The following is a 26539-nucleotide window of genomic DNA, read 5'->3' as shown; positions in this document are numbered from 1 at the left end:
AGTCGACCCCCAAGCGGGAGCGAGCGATGGGGGCGGTGCCTTGGGGGCTCCTGAGTGGCGGATGTAAGGTATGAGGCGGGGCCAATGCCGGCGTGCCGCTTTCTGATTGGTAGGCTTCTGGATCCGCCCCCGGAGAGGAGGGCAAGGCCCTATTAAAAGATCTCAGCTCCGCGCTATCGGGGTCAGAGGCTTGAGTCTAAGGCGTAGAGTGTATCATGTTGAAGATGAGCGGGTGGCAGCGACAGAGCCAAAATCAGAGCCGGAACCTGAGGAGAGAGGCGAGTACTGATTCCCCCATCTACCTTTTACCCTCCCATCTTCGTGAACACCAGTTATCCCCTTAAAGTTAGGGCATCCGCTCTTAAGGATGTGGTCCCACCCCCTCCGCAACGAAGTGAAGTGACCGTCCGGGGGAGGGATGAGGAGAAGCCTTCATTCAGAAGTAGTGCTAACAGACCCCTCTTCCTTCGCACGACAGCAGCATCCCGCCACTGCCCGGAGCACAGGCCCTACTCTGTGCTGTTCAGGGAAGGGGCCCCAGCTGCCCTAGAAAGATTTTTTCTCTCCCGTTGCAGACCCCAAGCCTCCTCGTTAGGCCTGCCGGGTGGGAGGCGGGGCAACAGGACACACCCCCGCGCCGAGAAGCCTGGTTGACAGTGGTTCAGGCCGCTGCCGCCACTTTGCCACCAGCGTCCTCCCCCTCCCCCACCCCCAATCCTGTCTCAGCCGCAGCGTCTCAGGGCCAGCATAGCCACGTCAGTAGATGGGGCTTTTGGACCCTCCACAGGACATTCTTTCTGCACCCTTGCAGAGGAGAGAATCTTAAAAGAGACTGACACAAGCCTTTGGGAAGAGGGGTGTCGATGGACAGGGAGCAGAGATGAGTTTTCCTTTTCCCCAGAGGTCCCTAAGCCTTCTGCACAAGAGAGCATCCTGGATCTTTTATGTGTGGGAAGCCATTTGGAGGTCTCCCAGTGGATTGTCCTTCCCCTGGGATTGGTCCTTGCCTCTTTCCCCTTGTCCTGTCTCCAGCTGATCGCTGTGTAACCATTGCATCAGGTCAGCCCCCTGCTTGGCTCTGCAGCCCTCTGGCCCGGGGCTCCACTGCTGATGAAAGCTATGTCCCACACACTGGAAAGCAAGGAGGGTTCCCCAGGGAGGACAGCCCTGTAGAGAAGCACTGAGGACGATACTGCATCTACAGTCCCCAGGGATAGGCAGCTGCCGCTCTGCCTCTGGGCTTCGTCCTCCTTTTCCTATGAGAGATTGGGGAGATTTAGCCATTGATTCCTAACAAATACTTAACCAGCACCTACTATGCTGGTTAAGTTTGGGGCCCAGCATTTATCCATGAACAAGAGAGAAAAAAAGTCTCTCCTCTCACAGAGCTTACATTTCAGTGGGAAGAGGCATACAGTAAGCAAATATGTTAAGTGCCATAGAAAAAAACTATAAAGCATGGAAGGGTAGAGAATGCTGAGTGGAGGTTATAGTTTACACTGGGTGGTCAGGGATTCCCCCACTGAGGTGGTATTTAAATGAAAGACCTAAAAATAGGCAAGGCAGTAAGCCATGTGATATGTGGAAGGAAGAGCTTTCCAGGAGAAGGAATAGCAAGAGCAGAGGTCCTAAGGTGGGAGCATGCATAGTATCTTTAGGGAACAGGAGGCCAGTTGGCTGGACTAGAGTGAGCAAGACGGAGAGTGGTCAATGAGAAAAACAGGGCAAGGAAAGAGCGGATTGTGGAGGGCCTTCTAAGCCATTTTAAGGACTTTAGCTTTTAATATGTGTGAAATGAGAAGGTTTTGAACAGAGGAATGACACAGCCTGACTTAAGTTTTAAAAGGCTCACTTTGGGTGCTGTTGTGAATAGACTCTGGGAGGGGTTGCAGAAGCAGAAACTGGGAGACCTGCAGTCAAGAGGTTTCTGCAGTCACCCAAGAGAGATGATAGTAACTTGATCTAGATTAGAAACAGTGGAATTGGTGAGACGTGTTTAGATTCTGGGGTTTTGAAGAATGACTTAAGAAGTTTTGCTGGTGGTTTGGACTGGATTGTGGGGTGTGAGAGTAGAGGAATCAAGGATGATACCAAGGTTTTTGGCTCAAGCAACTAAAGTTGCTGTATACCGAGACGGGAAAGACCTTGGAAGGAGAAGGTTAGCAGGAGTTTGTCTTTGGACATGTTCAGTCTGAGATGCATATTAGATATCCAAAAAGAGAATGGCAAGTAAGCAGTTAGATAGAGTTGGAGGTCCCAGGAGAGGTTCTAGACTGGAAATACACATTTGGAGGATGTCAGCGTGGGAATGGAATTAGGAAAATGCCACTTGATTTGTTCCCTTCCCTGTAGTCCAGTCCTTACCCTGGCAGATTTGAGGACTGCCTTAAATTTAGAGAAAGCTGAGTTGGCCAGGATTTTGCTATTATGTAATCAGGACTACAAATGTCAGCAACTAAAAATAAAGGAAGTCAGGCTCTTCTCTGTCCTTAGAAATGGCTACAGGAACCAATAACTAACTATACTCTATAAGACAGGAAGTAAGGAAGGAGCAGTAGGAAGCTGGAGATAAAAGAACCTGCCTCTCTCCCCCCTTCCAGAAATGGCTAACATTTATCTTTGATCCCCACAGTGTTCCAGAAGGAAGTGTATCTTCATACATCACCACACCTGAAAGCAGGTAAACTTAACCAACCCTTTCCCAAAGCCAGCTTCTAAGAATTGCTGCTTAAGCCCCCTTTACTGGGACCCTAAGAAATTATGAAAACACCTAGAGAAGGTGGGAGAGGAGAGTTTGAATCTGAGCAGGCTTTTGCTATTAGGCCACGTCCATCCTCCTGACCTGCCCCTAACAAGGTGACCAAATCACTATTCTTAGAGCATGTCCTAATTGAAAGCTGGCTCTGAGTGAGCAGTCAGCAGTCAGGTGAGGTCTCACCACACCTCAGTCCCCACCAGGGTTAGACTGACCCAAGAACTGTTTGTCCAAGCTCCCCACACAGGAGGAGAAAGGAGCACAGATGGTCTGGTGACTGCCGCTGGAAACAACCAGCGGAGTTCCCCAAGGGGGGCTGAAGACTTTTACTAGGAACCCATAAGAATGCACATCCAAGCACTTGCTTCTTCAGGTGCTGGGCAAAAGCAAAGAGGGAATATCATTCTAGATCAGGGGTTGGTAAATTTTAAAGGGTCAGACAGTAAGTATTTTAGACGTTGAGGGCCACACAGAACAGTCTGTGTCACAACTATTCATCTCTGCTGTTGTCTCATAAAAGCAGCCGTAAACAATATGTAAATAAATGGATGTGGCCATGTTCCAATAAACTTTTATCTACCAAAACAGACAGGCAGCAGGCCAGTGTGCCAACCTGTAGACTGACGGCTTTGTGGAGCTTCTTCCCCCGCCCCACTATCCTGAGTATGTCCTTTCCCAGAGCCTGATCCAGCCACAGAGATGGCAGCTGAGTCACTGCCTTTCTCCTTCGGGACACTGTCCAGCTGGGAGCTGGAGGCCTGGTATGAGGACTTGCAGGAGGTGCTGTCCTCAGATGAAAATGGGGGTACCTGTGTCTCACCCCCTGGAAACGAGGAGGTAAGAATGCTAGGCCTAACGCTGGGCTGGGCGGGGGGCGGGGGCTGCGGGGTACTGCCCGTCCCTTCTCAGCTAATTAACACCTACTCTGCCTTTCCTCATTCCTTTGAAGGAAGGACCAAAAACCTTCACCACTCTTGACCCCGCCTCCCTGGCTTGGCTGACCGAGGAGCCAGGACGAGCAGCGGTCACGTGCACCTCCCAGAGCCCCAGCTCTCCGGATTCCAGTCAGAGCTCCCCGGCTCAGGAGGAAGAAGAGGAAGACCAAGAAAGACCCAGGAAACGGAAACACAGTGGCCAGTCCCCGGCACGGGCTGGAAAGCAGCATATGAAGGAGAAAGGACAAGAGAATGAAAGAAAAGTGGCACAGCTAGCTGAAGAGAACGAACGGCTCAAGCAGGAAATTGAGCGCCTGACCAGGGAAGTGGAGGCGACTCGCCGAGCTCTGATTGACCGGATGGTTAATCTGCACCAAGCGTGAACGGCTGGGACCAGCACTTCCCCCTCGGGCCACTTCTGACCCTTCCTGGAAGTATCTACTGACCACCTTCTCACCAGTGCCAACGATGTACCCCTCCCACCCCCATCTATTCAGTAGGGGGAAAACTTAGGGTAGATGACAGGAGAGGGTCTCGGCATGTATATAGAGATTGTACATTTATTTATTACTGTCCACATCCATTAAAGTGACTTTCCAGGAGCCAAGTTCTCACTTTCACTTTTTCTTCTTGCCTTTAGGGGTTTCAAGGGGTTTCCCCTCAGCTAGAGCCAACTGTTTCTTCAGATCCAAGAGTTTAGCCACCTCTGCAGCAACCTGGTTCTTGTCTGCCTTTTGTGCTTTCAATTCTCGGACAATGTTGCCCTAAGAGAAGAGGGGATGGGGGAATCACAACGGTGAGACCAAAAATGACCTATTTAGGATTCAGCCTCCCATAGGGCTTAAGCTCCGTAGGGAACCTAAGCCTGCTTGGTCAGCCTCCCATAGGGCTTAAGCTCCGTACCTGCTTGGTCACTTCATCCATCAGCACTTGTATCTGCTGTGGTCCAGCTGTTGTCATAGTCTCTACAGCTGCTGGCTTGGGGGATGCTTTTGCCTTGAGATCAACAACAGAGTTAGCACCTGCTACCATAAACATCCCCTGACCTCAAGCTTTATATAACATCTCAGGGGGAAAGTGATTACCTTTAATGACAAGGACTCTTCTAGCTAAGACAGGAAAGAAAAATGAAGTGAGGAAGCAGCAGGGCCAATAGATGGAAAGAGGGATGAGTGAGGGCTACTGAAGGATACTAACTGTTGGTGGGTGAGGCACAGTCTTTAGCTTTCTCACCTGGCCCCCACTGAAGCGCTGCCTCAGACTTTCAATCTGGTCATTTTCCAATTTTTGGAACAAGGGACTGACCTGTGAAAAAAAGAATTCCAGAATCATTCACTGATTAGGTATAAACTCTACCAGACTATACAGAGGGCCTCTCCACCCCAACTTCTGACATTTAGGAACTCAGTGGTCTAGAAAAAAAACTTTTATAGAGTGTAACACTGAGCAAATACCTGCTGATTTCAGTATAGAATCCAGAAAAAGCATTCACTAGGGTCAAAAATTAAACTATTTAATGATGCTAGGTTGATGCAAAAGCTTAGAGGTGTACATACTTTTATCACCTTGTGTTGAGGAAGTGGTTACCTTGTGTTCTCCCTGCCCCTTGGGTCCTGGCATGAAGGACAGTGAGGATACATGAGCTACAGAAAACATTGGGCTTGTAAACCAATACCAAGGACTTTATATTAGAAACAAGCCTAAGTGCAGAGTGGGGATGAGTGGGGAAGGGGTTCGGAGAATAGCTATGAGAGTCTCATGCCCAAAGTTAAGTTCTCCCTGACCCCTCCCCAGAGGCTGCATGGCAAAAGCAGGAATTTTGAGAGAGGCTGGCTCTTCCAAATCTCAGAGACCTACTGTGCCAATCTGGTGTCCTGCTGGTAAGGTGCACAGGAAGTTTGTGAGCAGGATGCTGCAGGCTGGAGGTGGGAGCTGCAGCTGGGCCTGGATGGTAGCACTAACCGTGGGCATGTAAGGCTGGAGCATGATGGACAGCAAGGCAGCTATATTCACTGCCAAGCCTGTCACTGTCCCTGCCCGCTGCCTGGGGAAGAAAAGACACTAGTCACGACCCCCAGGAGGACGCAGCCTACCAGCCACTTTATTCCTGGAGCCAACCCTACCTCCTTACCTACCTGTCAGCCTCGCTGCCTTTAATCCGCTTCCAGGGCTCGTTCACCTGAATGTACTGGTTGCCATGGCGAGAGATGGTGAGGATACTGCGTAAGGCATCCCGGATCCTGGGAAGGAAGGATGCAGGCCAAGGTGTAAGGTTCTGGGGGGACCAGTATGGAGCTCTCAACATGCCAGCAGATCACTGAGTTGAGACAGAGGTGTAGATACTTACCGAACCTTCTCTAGCAGCTGGTGGTAATGCTGGAGCTCCAGGGTGACGTGGGCCAGCAGGCGCCGATCATCAGAGGTGAGCACCATCTCAGGCACAAAACCCCCAAAAAACTTAGACACAAACATCCCAGCTCTGGATGGGAGGAGGGAAGGAGAGGGGAGAGAAAAGAGGAGTTACTGCCCAGTCTCCTTAGAGAAATGTGACACGATTTTCATAATTCTGCATCTTCTCAGAACTGAAACCACCTGGCTCCCTCAAGCTGGAAGGCAAAACTTAACAAATTAATTCCTTATTCTCCCTCTCCCCTAAGAATATGACTCTGCACATAACAGACATTTTATATACAGATATCCCTTATATAAAGGGAGCTAATAAAGTTAAGCAACCGTTTATTTTTAAGAAGTTAAAAACTCAGAATGATCAAGTTGAAATATGCATTAATTGCTACCAAACAAATAAATCCTCTAGTAGGGACTATCTGTTCAATGTGGTTAATGAGCAAACCTGAAAGCGTGTGTAGCCATGGAGGATATTTCTTTAGGTTGCAGAGTAGCTGAGATAGGGACCGATAATGGAATGTGAGCCTTAAGTAACAAAACTGAAAAGTACAGCAGAAGTCTCCTACCCCTATGCTAAAATAACCCCCTTCTTCAGCCAAACTTTTCAGTGGTCTGCAGGTGAACCTTTTTGCTAGGAAAGAACACATTTCCAATTCTACAAAGAACACTAATAAGAAAATAATTCGCAAAAATTCACTTTGTGACCAACTCTGCTAAATCACATCTCTACAACTAACTTGCCCCAAGCATACGTGGCCTACTAGCCCCACCCCAGGCTCATCTGCTGACTCTCACCCCTCACCAGGTCCCACCTGTTGATGAAGTTGCCCAGATTGTTAAGCAGCTCAGAATTATTCTTGAGCAACATGTCTGTCCAGGAGAAGGCACTGTCCTGACCCTCAGGCCGAATGTACAGCAGATAGAAGCGCCAGATGTCAGCAGGGATCCCTGTGTCCTGGGCCATGTCCCCAAACACTCCCACACCCCGGCTCTTAGAGAATTTCCCGTCCTCGTAATTCAGGTATTCTGGACAGAAAAGGAGAATGAGAACCATCTGTTCAAATCATGTCCTTGTGGGATGAACTGGGAGATTGGGATTGACATATATACACTAATATGTATAAAATAGATAACTAATAAGAACCTGCTGTATAAAAAAAAAAAGTCATGTCCTTCCTCTCTGACCCACTAACTCTTCTTTCCTCTCCCTCAACCTCAGTTCTAGAGTAGCTGGCCTGCACAGAACTTGGGAGATCCTTCCTCTGCATTCTGGTCTTCTTCTGTTTACTTCTACCCATTACAAAATTTAGCTTTGGACTTTTGCTCTCTTCAGGTTCTTGTTCCCTTTTTCTGCGTTGAGCTTCCATGTTCTAATTGTTTCCTATTTCATCTCAACTCCTAACTCAAGACCTAGCGCCTCTCCAGGAGCTTCTTCCAAGTACTGTCTTGGCCCTCATTCCCTAAGAACATCCCCATCTCCAATCTCCCAGGGTACCTGTAGCAATGAGGTGGCTGACCAAAGTGTAGTTGTCCTCAGCTCCTAGGGCTGAACAAGGAAAGACTAAGCCGTGGAAGGGAACATTGTCTTTGGCCATGAACTGATACAGGCTCACCTATGGAATATAATTGGGAGACAGAGCTCCTGAGATCCTCTTCAAAGGCCCAAGAAAGATCAGCTACCCACCCCTAACCACCCCACTATACACGCACCCTCCCCAGGTCTTTGACAGGCTAACAAAGAACTGCTCACTTGTTCTGGGTTCTTCCACCATTTCTCCCACTGGTCTGTGTAGTTGGCTGTGATGGACAGGTAGCCAATGGTGGCATCAAACCAGACATAGAATACCTGGAGGGTCAGGAGGGAGGAGACACAGTAAGATGCAAGAACACTGGGAAAACCCTGCCAACCCAAAGCCTCAGACTGAATCAAGACACAATCAACACTCTGTTCTGCTAGCCCAGGGTTTCAATCCCAAAGCTGAATAATATGAGATATGAATAAAGCATAGGGTTTTTACCTTGTTCTCAAAACCTACTAAGGGCACAGGGGTTCCCCACTTGAGGTCTCGGGTTATGCAGCGTGGCTTGAGGCCATCCCGAATCCAAGAACGAATGATGAACCGGGCGTTAGGTGTCCAGTCACTGCCAGGCAACGTCTTCTCCAACCACTCCTCCAGCGGCTTTCCCAACTGAGACAGCAGAGAAGCACAGAGAGCTGGTTTAGGACAGTCGCATGTGTGGTCACCATAAGGATAAATACGTACAACCATTTTGGAGTAGTTTGGTGATATATAATTAAAATTAAGGATTCATGACTTTGCCATAGCAATTCCACTTCTAGGGATTTTTTTCAACAGAAATATTCACATAAGTGTGTACAGATGTGTTTATAAAGAAGTGCACAGTTCACCACAGCAAAAATTAAAAAACTAATTCACTTGGTTCAGTAGAATTTAAAGAAATATAGTATATCAACATAATGAAATACTTATAAGCCCTTTAAAAAGAGTGAGGAAGACCTGTATGTATTGATATGTAAAGATCTCAGAAATACATTAATTAAATAAACTGCTCAACAGTAATATATGATATAATCCTATTCTTATAAAAATAAATAGTAATACACAGATTAACACAAGGCCAAAAAATTTTTTGTTTTGTTTTGTTTATTCAAGACCCATTTATTCTCTAGTTCTGCCCACATGGAGACACCCTTCTTGAAAAGGGGTTGAATCCTGCCGTTCACTTTAACACCCTGTGCTGAAGACAGGTCTTCCGAGGTTTCAACTCCAAGATCCACAGTCTTAAAGCACTGATTCTTAAACCTCATCTAGATTTCTCCCCTTGGATGGGGGGAGATGACCCAAACACAGAGAAGAACAGCTCAGGACTGTGGGCTCTGCTCGCCCAGAAGACCTTGCAGCTCCCCTGACCAGCCAGCTGGAGCCAGGATTAGGGCCCTGAGATGAGGGGCGCCTGCTGGGCGGCTGCCACCGCAGATGGGCCACGCTGCCGTTGGGCGCCTTCCTGCCCCACCGCCACCGGCCCCCAACTCCTGTCCTCTTCATTAGGCTGGCTGTCACCTTTAGTTTCCCTGGAGTCTGGGGATTCCAGACAGTCTCTGCTCACACTTCTGTATCACGCCTGCTGCCTCAGAACTGCTGACTCACACTGTCCTGAAGCCAGTCCGAGAGTGACAAGAGCCACACCTGCAGGTCTATTCCACTGACCAGACGCACAGGACTGAGCTGGGCCCACGGACCTACAGCTTTTGTTCAACCCTCCAACTTAAACATTTCAGGAAACAGCAAAATGCACTCTCCACCTTGTACTGGACTGTGTCGGCTGGTCATTCTTGCCTAGGTTCACAGGGCAACAGCCGCTGTCCTTCCTTTCCTGCTCATCACTGCACCAGCGGGTCACTCCTACCTGCTGCTGTCACACATCTGGCAACCTCGTGTTCCGGGGCCAGCCAAGAACTGAGACCCCAGCAGGCCCCCAGTTCCCAGCAGGCAAACTCCCCATTAAACTACTGCTGCCTAGCCGTGTTCTCGAGGCTTCAGAGCCGGGAAAGTGCGGAGAGGATAGCAATCCGGGGCGCCCCCAGCCCCAGACCCACGATGCTCCGCGGAGGCGCCAGAACCTCGCCACAGCCACCCGCGCCAACACAAGGGACCTCTGCGCCCGCCTGTCCCGCGAACCCGGGCGCACATCCGACCACCACGAGCCACGATGAGACGCGGAGGGCGGGGTTCGGCCGGCAGCGGGCGCTGGGGCGGGCGGGGACCCGGGCTCCGGCCCCTGAGGCCGCCCGGAAAAAAGGCCAGAAAATTTTTGAGGAAAACTATATCTCAGTGCTGATTAAGGGGAACATCCACTTTTACACCATGTATTTCATTCTGAACATTATTTTTGTGGCCGCACCGCACCGCTTGTGGGATCTTAGTTCCCCGACCAGGGATCAAACCTGAGCCCCCTGCAGTGGAAGTGCAGAGTCCTAACCACTGGACCGCCAGGGAATTCCCTCATTCTGAAATTTTAAAAACAAGCGTATATCACTTTTGTAAGCAGAAAAACAAAGATAAATCTTTTGTAAGGGATGGTTCATGTGATTCATCCACACAAATACTGTAGCATCCAAAACCTGACAACACACTCTACTGGTGAGGCTATGGGCAAACAAGTGCACACACACACTACTGGGAGGAATGTAAAATGGAATAACACCTATTGAGAAAAATTTGGCAATAAACTACATATGCATTTCTCCTGCACACAGCAAGTGATCCCTTTTAAGGAATTTATCCTGAAGATACACTTCCCACAATACAAAAATACACATGCACAAGGTTAGTCACTGCAATAGTATTTTTAACTGCAAAATACTGGAAACTACCTAAATGGCAAACACAAGAAATTGGTTAAATAAACTATGGTACCCACGGGACTTCCCTGGTGGTCCAGTGGTTAAGACTCTGCGCTCTCAATGCAGGGGGCCCGGGTTCAATCGCTGGTCAGGGAACTAGATCCCTCATGCCACAACTAAGAGCCCGTATGCCACAACCAAAAAGAAAGATCCCGCATGCCACAACTAAAGATTCTGCATGCCACAACTAAAGATCCCACATGCCACAACTAAGACCTGGTGCAAATAAATAAATATTTGAAAAAACAAAAAACTATGGTACCCACACAAAATGGAGTACTATGCAGCTGTTTAAATAAAACAAACAAACAAACAAACAAGGCTGAGTAAGGATGCTCTCTATGATCTGATATGAAGTAATCCTGATATGGAGTCATTTCTAGAACATACTGTTAGATGAAAAAGACAAAATGCAAAAGAGTATATACAGTATGCTATATTTTGTATAAGAGGAAATAACACACACACACACATATATATATATATATAGGCTTATCTTTACAAAAATAAACACACTAAGACTAAATCGGAAAACAAAGCCAATCACCTACAGGAGATGGGAGAACAAGGTAGCCTGGACAGGAAAGGGAATGAGGGAATGACACTTCTCTGAGTATACCTTTTTGCATGGTTTTGATGTTTTAGAAGCATACTGATGTTCTACATTTTCAAAAAATTAAGTTAATGAGGAGAGAAAAAAGAACTAGAAGCAAATGAAACAAACTTATTGGCTTACTTCAGTAACACAACCACACTAAAGGGGGAAAAAACTAAGCCAAGACAATTTTGAACATATTTGATTATATACCCGTGCTTGGTGGGGGAAGGGGCAGGACTGCCAATAAACCCTACACTCGTCTTAGTAGGTTTTTTGATAGTGGTACGGGTGAAGCAATTCTGAAATTTTTAGGTGTATTGTAGAATCGAGCAAATGAGTAAATAATGTTGTTGGGAACCAGAGTACTTACTGTTTGGAAGAAGGGAAATAAAAATATGAGATGAGGGAAAGCGAGGAAGAACCCCATGGGGCTGGACTGGAATTTCAGGTGTCGGTGTGAACCCAAAACAAATGCCTAACTCTCTGCTGACAGGGCCTAGAAGCAAAGACACCCCAGTAGCAATGAGCACACTTAAATCTTGGTCTCTAATACTGTTCCCTACTTAAAAAAAACAGGGCTTGGTAGAGAAATGGTTGAATCCCAGACTGGAACAAGATGAATCTAGAATATCCTGCTATGCTAGAAAATAAGGAAGTGCTTAAAAAATGATGGGAGACCTCAGAAACACCCAGAGAAACAACCTTGAATAGGCTACCATTGGCCAAATAAGGGACAATTCGAATATGAAAATTATTTAGGACAGGAATCAATTATAAACCATTGAAAAAACTTGGAATCCATGAGTTGACACTGATAATAAATAAGGAGATAAATGAATGAAGGAGAAGGGTAAATGTGGAGAGAGTGGCAGAGTTGGCAAATCTTAACGAAAACTGGTTCAGGTAAGAATGATTAAATAAATGGATGCTAAATTTAGAGGGAACATTTCAATAAAGAGAAAAGTACTTGCATGGTCTTAAAGTGTATTCCCACAGACTGCTTATAAGTTGCAAAGGGGAAAATATTAATTGTACAGTGGAGAAGCTGGGTAACACCTTGACTGAGCAAAACTAACATCACCAATGAGGGGGAAATGGCCATGATGCCTCTGGAAAGAACAAAGTATCATTTATGTAGTATTCCAACTGAGGATGCATAACCTGAATCTAGCCATGAGGAAAACAGCCAACAAATCGAAAATGAATATTCTATTTTAAAAGGGGGAATCAGGGCCTATATTATTAAAAACTGTTAATGTCATAAAAGATAAAGAAAGGCTGAGGAACTGTTTCAGATTAAGGGAAACTAAAGAGACAGAAAAACTAAATGCAATACATGATCCAGAGCCAGATTCTACACTACAGGAAAAATGATGCTAGAAAGGATATCAATGGAATAGTTGGCAAAACTGGAATATGGCTGGTAGATCACACAATTATATCAATGTTAAATTTCTTGAAGTTGTTAACCATACTGTGGTTATGCAGGAATATGTCTTTTTTCTTAGGAAACACACAAGGCAGCATTCAAGAGTAAAGAGGTTATATAAGTACACATGCATACATGTATGAGAGAGAGAATATGCTAAACCAAATGGAGCAAAATCTTAACAGCCAGTGAATCTGGGTAATGGGTACATGAGGTTCTTCTGGGTAAAGAACACGAGGTTCTTTGTTCTAGCAACTGCTTATCCTTGCAACTCTTTTTGCAAGCTTGAAATTATTTCCAAATAAAAAGTTTAAAAGGAAAAAAAAAGAGCAGCAAATCCACTAAAGTGAAAAATTGGTTAAGACACATTGTGAAGTAAAAGAAAGAAAGTAGACTGAAGAAGAATATGAATGCCATGATCTAATTTGTATTAAGGAGGAAAAAAAGGCATAAGAATACTTTCATATGCAAGTGCTACAAAGGAAAATCAGCAGTAGTAAATACCTCTTGGCAGATGGGCCTGGACCTTTCACTTTGTGCCCTTTTCTTGTTACATCTTTTTACCTTAAGCATGTAAGTATAATTTTAAAATGGAAATTAAAAACATATGAGGGTGACTTGGTACAAATTTGCCTCTGCCTGTGGCTGAGGCAGAGGGGACAGAGGAGGCCATGCAGACTGGCTTGAGGGAAAGGCCCACTCACCTTAGGCAGGTCCAGAAACAGGTGCTGAGAGGATTTCACCACAGGGCACGACCGGCAGACTTTACACTGAGGCTTCTGTGAAGGGGAAGTCAAGAGAAGGGGTGACCCAAGGTAGGACAGTCAGGATCAGGCTGCAGGCCAGGAGCTGTCCAGGCGAGGGGGGAGGCACAGAGAGATGAGGTCCCCCGTCTGCCACCAAGCTTAGCCTCACTCTCACACCCCGCCAACTCACGAACTACTTACTTGGGCCTTCTCTGAACTTGCAGACTCAGGTCTGCATAGCACAACATCTGCTACTCAGAGTTTCACATCTGTGTCCTTTCACTCCAAAGAATAGGAAAAAACATTCTCTGAGCACAGGCTAGACCCAGAGCCCTGCCCTGTACGCAGCTGTGTGAGGAGCAGAGAGCCACGCAGAGAAGACACACGGTTCCTCTCCTTGAGGAAGTTACAATCAACCAGGGAGAGAGGGCTTGCGTGAGAAACAAGCACAGGCTTTCACACGGCAAAATGTCAAGAAATACTTATTTTCATGGCACAACTTGACTGTACAAACATTGAAGGATGATGGCGAAAGGAGTAAACAGGTGGAGTTAACCAATGAAAGCTTCTGAATGAGTTTTGATCTGGGTTTTTGAAGGTGAGAAATTATAACTCTCTCAGGACCTCTCTCCTGAACTCCACATGCCTGTATCAACTGCCTACCTAACATCCCTCCTTGCATGTCTAAGAAGGCACCTCAAACTTAACAAACCCAAATAGTATCACTGCATTCCACAGGAAAGCTCTTCTTCACCCAATCTTGCCTGTGTTCACAGATAGTACTACCATCAGCCCAAGCTGCTCAAGCTAAAAGCATACAAGTCGTCATTCTCTTGACTTCCCTATCACCCCGAATTGCAGTCTATCCAGTTCTATAGAGTCTGCCTCCAAAACATATCTCAAATCCTTCCCCCCTCCCACTCCGCTATTTCTACTGCTATTAACCTAGTCCAAGCTATCGTCATCCCATTTCTGAGCTACCACTGGCCTCCAGACTGGTTTCCCCACTTTCTCTCTTGCTTCCCTCCCACCCATTATCCACAGAGCAGCGTGCCATTCCACTCCCAGATGGCTGACTGGGCCCTGGAAATCGGGTCACTGCCTACCTCTCTGACCTTGTCTCAATCCACCACCACCCATCCACCCCCACCCCCACTCACTATGAGCCACACTGTCCTTTTCAATTCCCCTTTTCAGCGCTTTGCTGCCTCGGGCCTTTGCATTTCCTGGTGCTTCTGCTTGGAACACTCTTAACCCCACTCATCACCTCCTGGCTCCTTCTCATTCTTCAGTTAAACTCTCAATTCAAATGTTACTTCTGAGAGGCCTTCCCTAATCACCCAGCTTAACTCTTCCCCCAGAAGTCACCCTCCACCACATCTTCCGGGCAGTTTACCCTGGAGTAACTCTATTCTCTCTTTAGTGTTGGTCTCCTCCCGCACTAGATAAAAATCTGTCTTGTTCACTGCTACATCCTCAACACCTAGAACTGTGACTACCCTACCTTAAAGACTCAAAAAAGTTTGTTGAGTAAATGAATGAATGAACTACCAAATGAATAAACATGGAGTAGAAGAAAAGGTGGTATATATGGAAGAGAGAAAGAACTAAACAAATGCAGATCAGGTGGTATGAAGCAGGAGCAAAGGTAGGGTAGTATGAACTCAACTTGTCGATTTTCCAGCACAATGCCAAGCACATAGTAAATGCTCAGTAAGTATTTATGCAATGGACTGGGTGATGAGTTGTCAGGACAGAGTAGGAAGAGCCACTGGTGAAAGGTGTTGAATGCTAAAACAAAAATCCTATGGACAACAAGGTCCTACTGTATAGCACAGGGAACTATAGTCAATATCCTGGAGTAAACCATAATGGAAAAGTATATAAAAAAGAATGTATACATTTGTATAACTGAGTCACTTTGCTGTACACCAGAAATTAACACAACATTGTAAATCAACTATACTTCAATTAAAAAAAAAAAAAAAAAAAACCTGAGGCGGACCAGACTGGGAGTCCCTTAAGATTAGAGACTGTCTCCTTCCGGGCTCCCAGGAGACCCTCCTCTCACCTTGAGCTCGATGGCATTGATGAGCTTGCCACACTTGTCACACTGGTCTCCCCGGGCCTCCTCATAGCCACAGAAGGGACACACACCCTCCACAAAGCGGTCAGCCAGGAAGCGGGCACAGTGCTCACACCGCAGTTGCTCCACAGTATCTTGCAGCACAAAACCTCGGGCCACCAACCGCTGGAAGATATCCTGGGTAATTCTGACGAGGTGAGCAAGGGACAGGGGAGGGGTGGACCGGGGTAAGTCAGAGGAAGTGGTGCGCCCCTCCCTCCTTCCACTCCGCCCAGGATCCAAACCCATTCAGTCCAAGTGCCAAAGAAATCAGTCAGAGGCCACTTAAGTCATTTGTAGGGAGTTTACTAATGAGCCCAAACACCTCACATAAATTGCCCAACTCCCCACACGATCTCTTTCCTCATCGCTCTAGAATTTACTTTTGTAAAATACAGATTTATCTGTTTTGTATTCTTCATTAACAAAAATCTCCAAAAGGATAGGACTGTTTAGTTCTTTGATATGTCCTAAAAATTAAAATTAAATCAGAGTGCTGCTAAACTGCACAGCACGCTCAGCTGGCAGCCTGTCTACTATGCAGTTTTTATAAGGATGATAATCAGGCAGAGGAAGATGAGTGTATTTGCTATAAACACAGGAGTAGGAGGGGCTGTCCTGAGACCGTGGCGGCCAGGAAGAGAAGGGAGGCGGTAGAGGGAAGGCAGGTCCTTCCCATGAGCCTAAGTCCTGTCTCTTCCCTCCCTCAGCTACACCTTCAGCCCTGGTCAGGCTTCTCTGCACACAATGAATCCCCATAATAATGCCTGGGACACATTTCAGGACAATATCCGGATGTTTGGGGGTGGGGGGCGGGGAACAATCTTGGTTCCTTCTTTCTGTCTCCTAGATATTCCCACTGCCCCCGCCCTCCATTTCTGCCTGATTAGAGGAAACCTACTTGGTCTGCTGCGGAGTGGTTGTCCGACCAAAAATGTCAAACGAGATATTAAACCAGCGGTAGATGTCAGCGTGGATAACATGGTACTTGTCACAGATCTCCTGGGGGGTTAGACCCTCCTCCATAGCCTTGGTCTCTGTCGCTGTACCATACTCATCTGTCCCACACAGATAGAGGGTGTTCCACTGGCGGAGCCGGGAGTACCTGGAAGGGAATGTGGTGATCATGGGGCCCCATCTCAGCCCCTCCCATGTGCCCAGGATCCCTCCGGCTTCCCCCCTTGAGGCCTCCTATTCCCTTGGGGCCCACTGCTCCCTCAGGGCTTTCCCCCAGCAGCCGGCTCCACCTGGCAAAGACGTCAGCACTGAGCACGCAACCGATGATGTTTCCAAGATGGGGGACATTGTTGACATAAGGGAGGGCGCTGGTGATGAGCACATTCCTCTCCCCAGCCACAGGCAACCTGGTAGGGAAGAGGAAGAGAACAGTCCAGGGGGGAGAAGAGAGGGTCAAGAGAGACCCAAAGTGCACAGAACACCCAGATGCATCTGTTCTACTGTAACAGGGCCACATCCATCTGAAGTCTTTCCTCACATGAATCCACTGGAGCATAAACTCCCCCAAAAGCCATGAGATCCCTACAGTTGGCGAATACAGGGCCCTGCCCACAGCAAGCAAGCCTCGTGTACTGCTCCTAAGAAGCCTCATTCTGACACTAGCTCTGTCTCTCTTTACTACCCTAAGTACTCCTTTTCCATTAGCTCATTCCCAGGCTCCAAACTCTGGGGTATTGACAACTCTCCCCAGGATCTGTCCAACCACCATCATTTGCTGACTTCCTAGACGCCAATGCCACCCAAAAACACTTTCCCAGCACTGACCTCTTCCCTTCTTCCCAAGTGCTATGTTAACATTACCTCTACTCACTACCTGAAATGCTTACAGCTCGCCAGCCCATACACAAGCCTTCCCAAGTCCTCTCATATCCCTTGACTCTTCCCTCCCTAACCCGTATCGGTCACTTCCTCACGGCCTGACTCAAACCAGCAGGAAGCAGCCATTGCCTTCATAGCCACCCTCTCCTCCCCACTTTCCCAGGATCATTCCTAGTCATGCAGCTCAATCTGCTGTCGGAAGTCACTCAGTCTGCTCTTCTCTTTTCACGCTTCATCACCAGTGAAAGCTCAGCTGCACACATCCTGTATTCACCCCCCTCCCCGGCACTGACACCTCACCAGGTTTCATCTTTCTAACCATTCTTTTCTCTTTTTTTTCAGTTTTAATATTTTTTTTTATTGAAGTATAGTTGATTTACAATGTTGCGTTACTTCCAACCATTCTTAATCTACAATTGCTGACTACCATCACTTACCGTGTCCTTCAACCCTGGGCATCCTGCGAGCACACCGAGTCCCATAATCTCTTCTGCTAATAGAGACTCCAATGATTCCCTCATGTTAACCTTACCCTTCTTCCCAGCTGCATGCTATATATCCGGTTAGATGTTCCATCTACTTCCTGGAACATTTTACAGCTCATTTCCTTGAGAAAGATCTCACTGTTTTCTCCTGGATTCATTGACTTTTCTCCCCATGACTGAGTACCATAGTTTTCTCTGAAATCCAGCTTAGAAATCAGCTCCTTCAGGAAAGCCTTTCTTTGCTGATGACCGGCCTTCCACCCAGTCATCCTTGTATCCCGAGTCCATAAGCATCTTGTACCACACATTCTGTGGTGCTCCTTTTGTGTCACCCTGTAACGTCTCTCTCATCTTGAGTGTGCTTACTACGGTGGCAGATATGCACCACCGCAGAGTACGCCCAGGGTTCTGCCCTCAAGAGGGTTACATTCTATCAGGTAACTTCTAACTGGATCAGTGCGATGAGAGGTACAAAGTGCCCAAGGAGCTCGAAGGAAGGCAAGCATCTCCAGCCTAAGACTAAGACTTCACAGAGGCAGAACTACTTGAGTTGGGCCTCGAGAATGGGTGGGAATTTGCCTGATCAAGACACTGGGGATGCTCCGTATAACTTCTTACAACTGCATGTGAATCTACAGTTATCTCAAAATAAAAAGTTTAATTTTTAAAAAAGTAAAAAAAAAAAAGACACTGGGGATGTCCTTCAGTCAGAAGGAAAAGCACAGAAGATAGCCTGGTTTGGCTCTAGGGTCTTTAGCCAATTGTCTCCTCCTCTAAGTACACATTTAAACATGTTAGCCTGTATAAACACCTAAGAAAATCTATCTCCTATTCTTTATTACCTTTAAAACAATCCTCAATAGGTACTCAAAGAAATACGCAAAATGAGTGAATGAACAAAGGACGAACTTTCATTAATTCATTCAAATTTTATCATTATCTACCAAATGCTTGGCCCTATGCTAGAAAATGTGTACCATAAAAGAAGAGGGAGGCCCTGCCTTCAATAAGCTTACAGATTAGCGAGGAGACAGGCATGTAAAGAGACAATTATAGGGCTTCCCTGGTGGCACAGTGGTTAAGAATCCACCTGCCAATGCAGGAGACACAGGTTTGAGCCCTGGTCCGGGAAGATCCCACATGCCGTGGAGCAGCTAAGCCCGTACACCACAACTACTGATCCTGGGCTCTAGAGCCCATGCGCCGCAACTACTGACCCCGTGTGCCTAGAGCCCATGCTCCGCAACAAGAGAAGCCACCACAGTGAGAAGCCCGCGCACCGCAACGAAGAGCAGCCCCTGCTCGCCGCAACTAGAAGAAAGCCTGCGTGCAGCAACAAAGACCCAACGCAGCCAAAAATTAAAAAAAAAAAAAGTTTATAAAGAGATAATTACAACATAATATGACAATGGAAGCTCCCAGAAGATGAAGCACTTAAGACTCTCACAAGCTCTATAGAGAAAGAAATTATAGAACCGGTCTCTTGAACAACTGTACAGCAGGTAGGTAAGACGCAGGCATTCCAGGGAGAAGGAAGAGCATGGGCAAAGACACCAAGGTGTGAGAGTATATGATCTCAGCCTGCCTTCCTCTTAAAACTCATCTTGACCCAACTGCCCCTTGACTGACCAGCCTCCAGCCACTAGCCTTTTAGAAATTCCTTATAAAGAACCAAACACGGTGCTTGCTCTGAGACACCCTTCCCCCAGACTTACCCTTGCCTAACTCTACTCATCTTGCAAGTCTTAGTTCCTTTTTTTTTGGCCACGCTGCGCGGCTTTCGGGATCTTAGTTCCCCAACCAGGGACTGAACCTGGGACCTCAGCAGTGAAAGCGTGGAGTCCTAACCACTGAACCACCAGGGAATTCCTGCAAGTCTTAGGTCAAATGCCATTTTTCTAAGTTAATCTCCTGTGATATTTTCTCATAGCATCCTGTTCTTTTCCTTCATAGTACTTACCAAAATTTATAATTATACCTTTGTGTGACAGGTTTTTTTTAACTTTTAATTTTATATTGGAGTACAGTTGATTAACTACGTTGTGTTAGTTTCATGAGTGACAGTTTTTTTTAAATACCTGTCTATACCACTAGACTCAAAGTGGTATGAGAGCACAGTCTTGTCTGTTTCATTCCCCTCTGTAGACCCAGTTCCCAGCACACAGGGCCTGACAAGGAGTGGACACTTAAATCTTTATTGAACAACATGTTCAGAACTACAGACATTTCATTTCGATGGAAAAATCTACATATGTGTGTGAATATTATCTTAAGCTTTCAGGAGAGTAACAGAATATGATGCTAAGCATGCAGGCAGGGGCCAGAATATGAAAGGCCTTGTGAACTACACAAAGAAACCATCTGTAGAATTCTGAAAAGGAAGGTGAGATGATAACATAGGCAGTTTTAAGCAGCCATTCTGGTGGCAGCGTGAAGCATGGGATGGCACGGAAGGAGAAGGTAAGAAATGGTGAGGCCCAATCTCAGGTAGCAGCAGTGAGGATAGGGAGAAGGGATGGATACAAGGACTCTTTAGGAGTTAGAATCAATGACCTGGTAATGGAACAAATGATAACAAGCAGAGATGAGAGAAGGGTATAGATAGATGACACCAAGATTTCTGGCCTGGATTTTTAGGTGGAAGGTGGGAGTCATTCACTAAGACAAGTGAATGAAGGAGAAAGAGAAGCTGGCAGGGAAGGTAATAGGTTTGGTTTTGTACACGTTGAGTTTGCAATGCCAGTGGAGGTGGAGGAAATCTAGGAGATAGTCTGACAACTATGTCTGGAGCTCAGAATAGAGATCTGAACTGGAAAAAACAGATTTAGGTGCAATCAGTAGACAGAAAGTAGCTGAAAACATGGGTGCAGATGGGACTGATGGACAGTATATCCAAAGTATTAGCCAAGAGGTTGAGAGGACAGAAAATTAAAGGTCAGCAAAGAGAATTCGACAAGCAGGTATTGGCTCTATCGACAATTTCCACGTAAGAAACCAAGCCCCATTCATGTGTGCCTACTCACACTGGATTCTGCTGTGGCTGAACAGGGGGCAAGCTTTCCAGGCCCTTCTCCCAAGCAGCTACCGCCATGGCAATCTCCTCCTCAGATAGGGTAGCCAGCTCCTCCTCCTATGAAGAGTGGACAGTATCCCTCACCAGGTGAGGGGGGGGCCGTAGAGTAAAGAACTTTTCTCCTTGCTCTCCATGAACTGAAAAAGTTAGTAGTCATGCTCAAAGTCCCTCTCCAAGCCACCCACCACCTCACGCACTGAGGCTCTGTGGGGACCCCTCTGCTCTGTTCCAAACCTCAGGCTCATTGCTGACAGCCCTCCCCTCAAGGGAGCTGGGCTGGGGCTGCTTTTGGAGGTAGGGCCGGAGGGCCAGGACACCCTGCTGCTTCAGCACAGTCTCTGCAGCTCGCTGACATGGCTCCTGAGAACTCAGTGTCTGGAACCAGCTGTGCAGGGCACCCAGCTCCTCTGTGGCATGGAAGAAAAGAAGCAATCAGTAAGACCTAGAATGGGTAGGCGGGAAGGGACCCCCTCCCCTTCTTCACAAAGTTTCTCCAGCTGCCTTTCCCAGTTCCCTCAGCCATCTTTCTGCTATAGCTGCCCTGTCAAGCTACACTTCAAAATGGGTCCTCAGTATTCTACTGCCCACTCTGTAACCCCTACACCAAGCTCCTGGGGTTGGGGCTGGTGGAGAAGTGATATGCACAGTTCTCACCAGGGAGGTATGCCGGGTCTTGGAGTAATGGATACAGTGCTCCCCACAAAACAATGTCAGCTAGAGATTCTGTCTCCTTTGTTGAGGAAAGAAAGGAAGAAGTACACAGGTGAGACACTCAGTTTCTTCCCAATTGACATAATAGTATCGTACATTTCCTAAGCACTTACTATGTGTCAAGCACTGTGTTAAGCATTTTAAATTACCTCTCTTAATCTTCACAATAACCCACTGAGGTGGACAATAATACATTACCCTCACTTCAAAGGTGAAAAAAATGAAGTTTAAAGAGTTTTTGTGAGTTTTAAAGTTTACACTGCTAGTAAGTGGCAGTTTGGAAGGTCTGAACTCTGAATACAGTCTTCTTTCTTAATTCGTATATCATACAGCTTTCCCCAGTACGCATCTCAAGGCCCAACTCACCCCAGCCAGGAACGGACAGCTCCGACGACTCAAGCTGTGGTCAATATGAGTCAGGGCTCTCCGGACCAGGCTAAAAACATCTTCTCCCTTCTTCCCTTGGACCACTAAATAGTACAGGGCAGCGGACAAAGCTGGCTAAAATGCAGGAGACACGGGTCAGGGCAGCCATGCAGAGCAAGAGCCTGCCTGCCATTCCCCACATCTCAGCCCTACCTGCAGCTCTGTCGCTTCCCATTCCAGCCACTGGTTGGTGAGGTCATCTTGCTCCCAGCCAGATAAAAGAAAGAAGTATCTACCCAGGGAGAGAGCAACAGAGGCAGAATTAAAGGGGCCCATTTGTCTAGCCCATTTCTCACTCCCCAGTGAAACAGTGGTTGTAAACAAGGCTACATAGAGGACAATAATCCCTTATTCTATTCAGCCACCTCCCTGCATCAAGGACCAGTACTGACCGACAGATTGCACTGGTGGAGAAGAGGTAGTTGCCACTATCCAGTTGCAAGACAGGAACCTTAGGCCGGGTCAGGAACGGGACCACACACTCTGACCCGGGAGAGGAAGACGGGTGAAAAACAGAGAAAAGAAAAGAAATGCTTTGTCAACTTAGAAGGACAACTTCACGGGGGTGGGGTGGGGGCAGGGGGGATGGGCAGTCTCACGGAGAGGGTCCAGGATAGGACCACTGAAAGGGGGTGGGTCCAGAATGAACTGGAGAGACCAGCAGGTGTTCAGCTGAGACGGCCAGCTGGAAACAACAGATGGGGACTGCAGTGAGGAGGTGGTGGTACTGGGGTAGTGCTGCAGCCAAGAAGTGGAACAACTGAAAGTAATTAGGGTATCTGAGAATGATCTGAGCTACAGTGGGAGAACAAAATTAAGAGAACTGGGAGGATTGACAAGAGAACCGCTTAAGAGTCACGCAAACAGATGGCTGGGAATGAGAAGAGGTAAACGGAAGAGAGTATGTGTGTCTCTGTGTTCTTAGGAGAGGAAAGCAGGGTTTCCTAAGAACGACAAAGGGGAACCTGGTGGTTATCATGTGAGTGACGTGGGGGGCGGGGGGTTGCCTGATAGGCGTGGGAGAAGATTGGAAAAGGGAAAGAGGTTCACTGGAGTGAGGCGAGGTCCTGGAAGAAAGAAAAGGGTACGCTGAGGGTAATTAAGGGAAGTGACGGATGAAAGGTACGACTGGGAAGGAAGAGGGTATGGGGTGTCCAAGGATAATGCGGGAGAAGGTTGACGGGAGTGCGTGGGGGGGGGCGGGGTTGACGAAGACAACTGTAGGGTGGTCGTCGGCGTGTTTTCAGTCCCGCCCGGCTCATCCACCGCCCACCAGCACCAGCAGACTACCTTCCGGGCCTACAGTGCTGATGAGCAGCTCCGCTCTGCACTGGGCCCTCCCGGCCGCGGCCAGCACGGGCAGGCTCCCCGGGGCGCCCTCGCTCACGAACAACCTCATTTCGCCGTGGATCCCACGCTGATGCAACCGGAACCGGTCTCCCGCCAGTGGGATGAGCGACCGCCGCGAGGCACGCCGGGAAATGGAGTTCCGAATGCGGCCTTTCCCCCGGCCAGACTCCCGGAAAGTAGACTATTTCTCCCATCATGCAACACTAGGAAACAGGAAAACAGTGTCATAGAGATGGAGAGGCAGTAGATGCTGTGCCAGAGCAGCACTTTTTTGGTGGGTGGGCCGAGGAGACCTTTACGTGTGGGGTTCGACGCACTTCAATCTTGTAACGCAGCCCAAGGGCGGTGACGGAAACAGAGGCCCTCAGTCATCTTGCTGAAGTAGCGATGTTATACAGCGGCTACTCGCAATGGCTGACTCCCGATTCGAGTTCATAAGAATCAGAGTTTTAGAGTTGAGAGTTATGATAAACTTACGTTAGGGACACAATGAAAATTAGGGTACGTATCCTATTAACAAAAAAGAATGTGACTATTAAATATTGATTTAATACCATTCTGAAGCGCATATGCAGCCAGGCAACCTCATTAAAGGGAAGGGAGCATGTAAAGGAAAAAGGTAAGTTGAGGCGGAGTAAGAAGGCTAAGAGTTTGTCAATACGTATACGTTATTCAAGGAAGCACGTATCAGTAATTGAGAAAGGGACCCTTCTTAATCATCTTTGTATACCTTTAAGATTAATTAATACCTAATCGTACTTATGAGTTTGGCACTGTTTTTTATACATATATATAAATATATATATATTTCTCAAAAAGAACTAACAAAAAAACAAAAATAAAAAAATTTTTAATTCTCAAAAAACTCTATGGTGGTTGTGGTGGGCCTTTTGAACCTAAGCCATAAGAAGCCTTATAGGGACTTCCCTGGTAGCGCAGTGGTTAACAATCCGCCTGCCAATGCAGGGGTCACGGGTTCGAGCCCTGGTCCAGGAAGATCCCACATGCTGCAGAGCAACTAAGCCCGTGCGCCACAACTACTGAGCCTGCGCTCTAGAGCCCGCAAGCTACAACTACTGAGCCCGTGTGCCACAACTACTGAAGCCCACTCGCCTAGAGCCCGTGCTCCGCAACAAGACAAGCCACCACAATGAGAAGCCCATGCACCGCAACGAAGAGTAGCCCCCGCTCGAGTAGGCCCCGCTCGCCACAGCTAGAGAAAGCCCTCACACAGCAACGAAGACCCAATGCAGCCAAAAATAAATAAATCAATTTATAAAGAAAAAAAAAGAAGCCTTGCAGCTTCTGCCCAGGCTTCTTGTAACACTCTGATAGCCCTGAGCTGCCATGTGAGAAGTCTTACTACCCTGAGATTACCATGTAGGAGAGGTGTCGTGTTGACATTCTGGCTGACAGCACCAGCTGATCCCAGCATTCCAGTCATCTTCACCAAGGTGTCAGATATGTGAGTGAAGCTCTCCAGACCAACCCATCTATCTGCCTGCTGAATACCACCAAGTGACCCTAGTCGATACCACATGGGACAGAAGAATCACCCAGCTGAGCCCTACCCAAGTCTCTGCCCCATAAAATTGTGGGTTATAAGAGAATGGTTGTTATTTTTTAAATTACAAACAAACTGTGAGGTAGCTTCTCTCATTCTCATTTTTCAGATGAGGAAACTGAGGTACAGAGAGGTTACTTTGTGCTATACAATGCATTGAAGATACGATTATTCACAAAATAGATACAGGCTTCTGCCTTAGCGGAGCTCACAGACTTCCTGGGAAGTCAGAAAGTCAAATAACCTTTAAAGTGTCATGAAAGTTATAATGTGGGAATGTAAAGTCTGCTGTAGGGTCTCCTAGTTAGGGCCCCTACCTGACTCTAAGGGGTTAAGAGAGGCCTTCTTGTGCAAATGACCTTTCAACGGAGATCTAGCTGATGAGTAAGAGTTAGCCTGGTGGAGGTTGGTAGGAGAGGGGAGAGGAAGTGTTTCAGGCAGAGGAAACAACTTATGCAAAGGACCAGAGACCTCAATGCTCTTTAGGAATGTGAGGAATTAGTGTGTGGCTGGAGTATGGAGTTTGTGGTGGGGAGTGTGAAAACACTAGGCTAAAAGGAGAAAGTCTCTGTAAACCACACTGTAAAATTTGGACTTTACTCTGAGGAAAATGGGAAGCCTTTGAATGGTTAAGTCAGGGGAGTGGCAGGCCATTTTTATGTTTTAGAAGCATCACTCTGGCTGCTGTGCCAGGAATGGACTGGAGAGGAGTAGAACTATATGCAAGGAGACTAGTTCAAAGGTCATATTATCTGGGCTAAAAAGGGCGGTAGTTGTAGGGATTAAAGGAAGTAGACAGGTTGGAAAGATTTAGTAATCAATTAAATGTGAGTGGTGAGGAAACGAGAAATTAAGGTTGGCTGCCAGGTTTCTGGCATGGGCAATTGGGTACATCCTCTATGTGCTCCAACAGATGATAGTATTTCCCCTATCATAGTGATTATCACACTGTATTTTAATTGTTATGAGAGGGCATCTTTTTTTTTTTTTTTTTTGGCCGCGCCAAAAAATGCGAAATCTTAGCTCCCCAACCAGGGATGGAACCCATGCCCCCTGCAGTGGAAGAGCTGAGTCCTAACCACTGGATGGCCAGGGCCAGGGAAGTCCCCAAGAGAGGGCATCTTAATTGACAATGCCTAGCACACGGTTCTTGCCCTGGCACGTATGGTAGTAAGCATTCAATAAATATTTATAAATTTAAATTTAACTTGGGAGTTCCCTGGTGGCCTAGGTTTTAGGATTCCGGGCTTTCACTGCCATGGCCCGGGTTCAGTCCCTGGTTGGGGAATTGAGATCCCTCAAGCAGCATGGTGCAGCCAAAAAAGAAAATAAATAAATAGGGACTTCCCTGGTGGCACAGTGGTTAAGAATCTATCTGCCAATGCAGGGGACACAGGTCTGAGCCCTGGTCCAGGAAGATCTCACATGCTGCGGAGCAACTAAGCCCGTGTGCCACAACTACTGAGCCTGCGCTCTAGAGCCTGCGAGCCAGAACTACTGAGCCTGCGAGCCTAGAGCCCGTGCTCCGCACAAAGAGAAGCCACTGCAATGAGAAGCCTGTGCACTGCAACGAAGACCCAATGCAGCCAAAAATAAATAAATAAGTATATTTAACTTAATAGTTGTACTAGAAGAGAAACAGATTTGGGGGGGAAGCTGACAAGTTCAGTTCAG

General features: G+C 47.2%; 3 protein-coding genes across 4 annotated transcripts; 2 read left to right on the top strand and 1 right to left on the bottom strand.

Annotated features, from left to right (window-relative positions):
* Positions 1-200: 200 nt before the first annotated feature.
* On the top strand, positions 201-3509 carry LOC137775286 (DDIT3 upstream open reading frame protein). Of its 2 annotated transcripts, XM_068561016.1 has the most exons (3): positions 201-278; positions 2633-2680; positions 3344-3509. In XM_068561016.1, exons 1-2 carry the CDS (start codon positions 216-218, stop codon positions 2672-2674), a joined length of 105 nt encoding a protein of 34 aa, XP_068417117.1. In that variant the 5' UTR covers positions 201-215; the 3' UTR covers positions 2675-2680; positions 3344-3509. The 2 variants fall into 2 exon arrangements, with proteins under 2 accessions (XP_068417117.1, XP_068417118.1); XM_068561017.1 differs by lacking the exon at positions 3344-3509 and having other exon boundaries at positions 216-278; positions 2633-2686.
* DDIT3 (DNA damage inducible transcript 3) lies at positions 3442-4292 on the top strand. Its single transcript, XM_068561015.1, has 2 exons — positions 3442-3592; positions 3705-4292. Exons 1-2 carry the CDS (start codon positions 3455-3457, stop codon positions 4071-4073), a joined length of 507 nt encoding a protein of 168 aa, XP_068417116.1. The 5' UTR covers positions 3442-3454; the 3' UTR covers positions 4074-4292.
* On the bottom strand, positions 4231-23406 carry MARS1 (methionyl-tRNA synthetase 1). The gene is made up of 21 exons (XM_068561010.1): positions 23242-23406; positions 22344-22434; positions 22105-22183; positions 21892-22026; positions 21469-21544; positions 21049-21221; positions 20765-20871; positions 16668-16784; positions 16322-16525; positions 15367-15568; positions 13254-13328; positions 8115-8285; positions 7847-7942; positions 7592-7709; positions 6909-7122; positions 6038-6169; positions 5826-5930; positions 5548-5734; positions 4924-4995; positions 4594-4686; positions 4231-4454 (listed from the first exon to the last, which is right to left on the bottom strand). Exons 1-21 carry the CDS (start codon positions 23348-23350, stop codon positions 4308-4310), a joined length of 2703 nt encoding a protein of 900 aa, XP_068417111.1. The 5' UTR covers positions 23351-23406; the 3' UTR covers positions 4231-4307.
* Between the last annotated feature and the right edge of the window lie 3133 nt (positions 23407-26539).

The sequence above is a fragment of the Eschrichtius robustus genome, chromosome 13, assembly GCF_028021215.1.
Source record: "Eschrichtius robustus isolate mEscRob2 chromosome 13, mEscRob2.pri, whole genome shotgun sequence".
NCBI classification, from domain to species: domain Eukaryota; kingdom Metazoa; phylum Chordata; class Mammalia; order Artiodactyla; family Eschrichtiidae; genus Eschrichtius; species Eschrichtius robustus.
The sequence above is the reverse complement of the archived record's forward strand: the minus strand, read 5'-3'. Positions and strand labels throughout refer to the sequence as shown.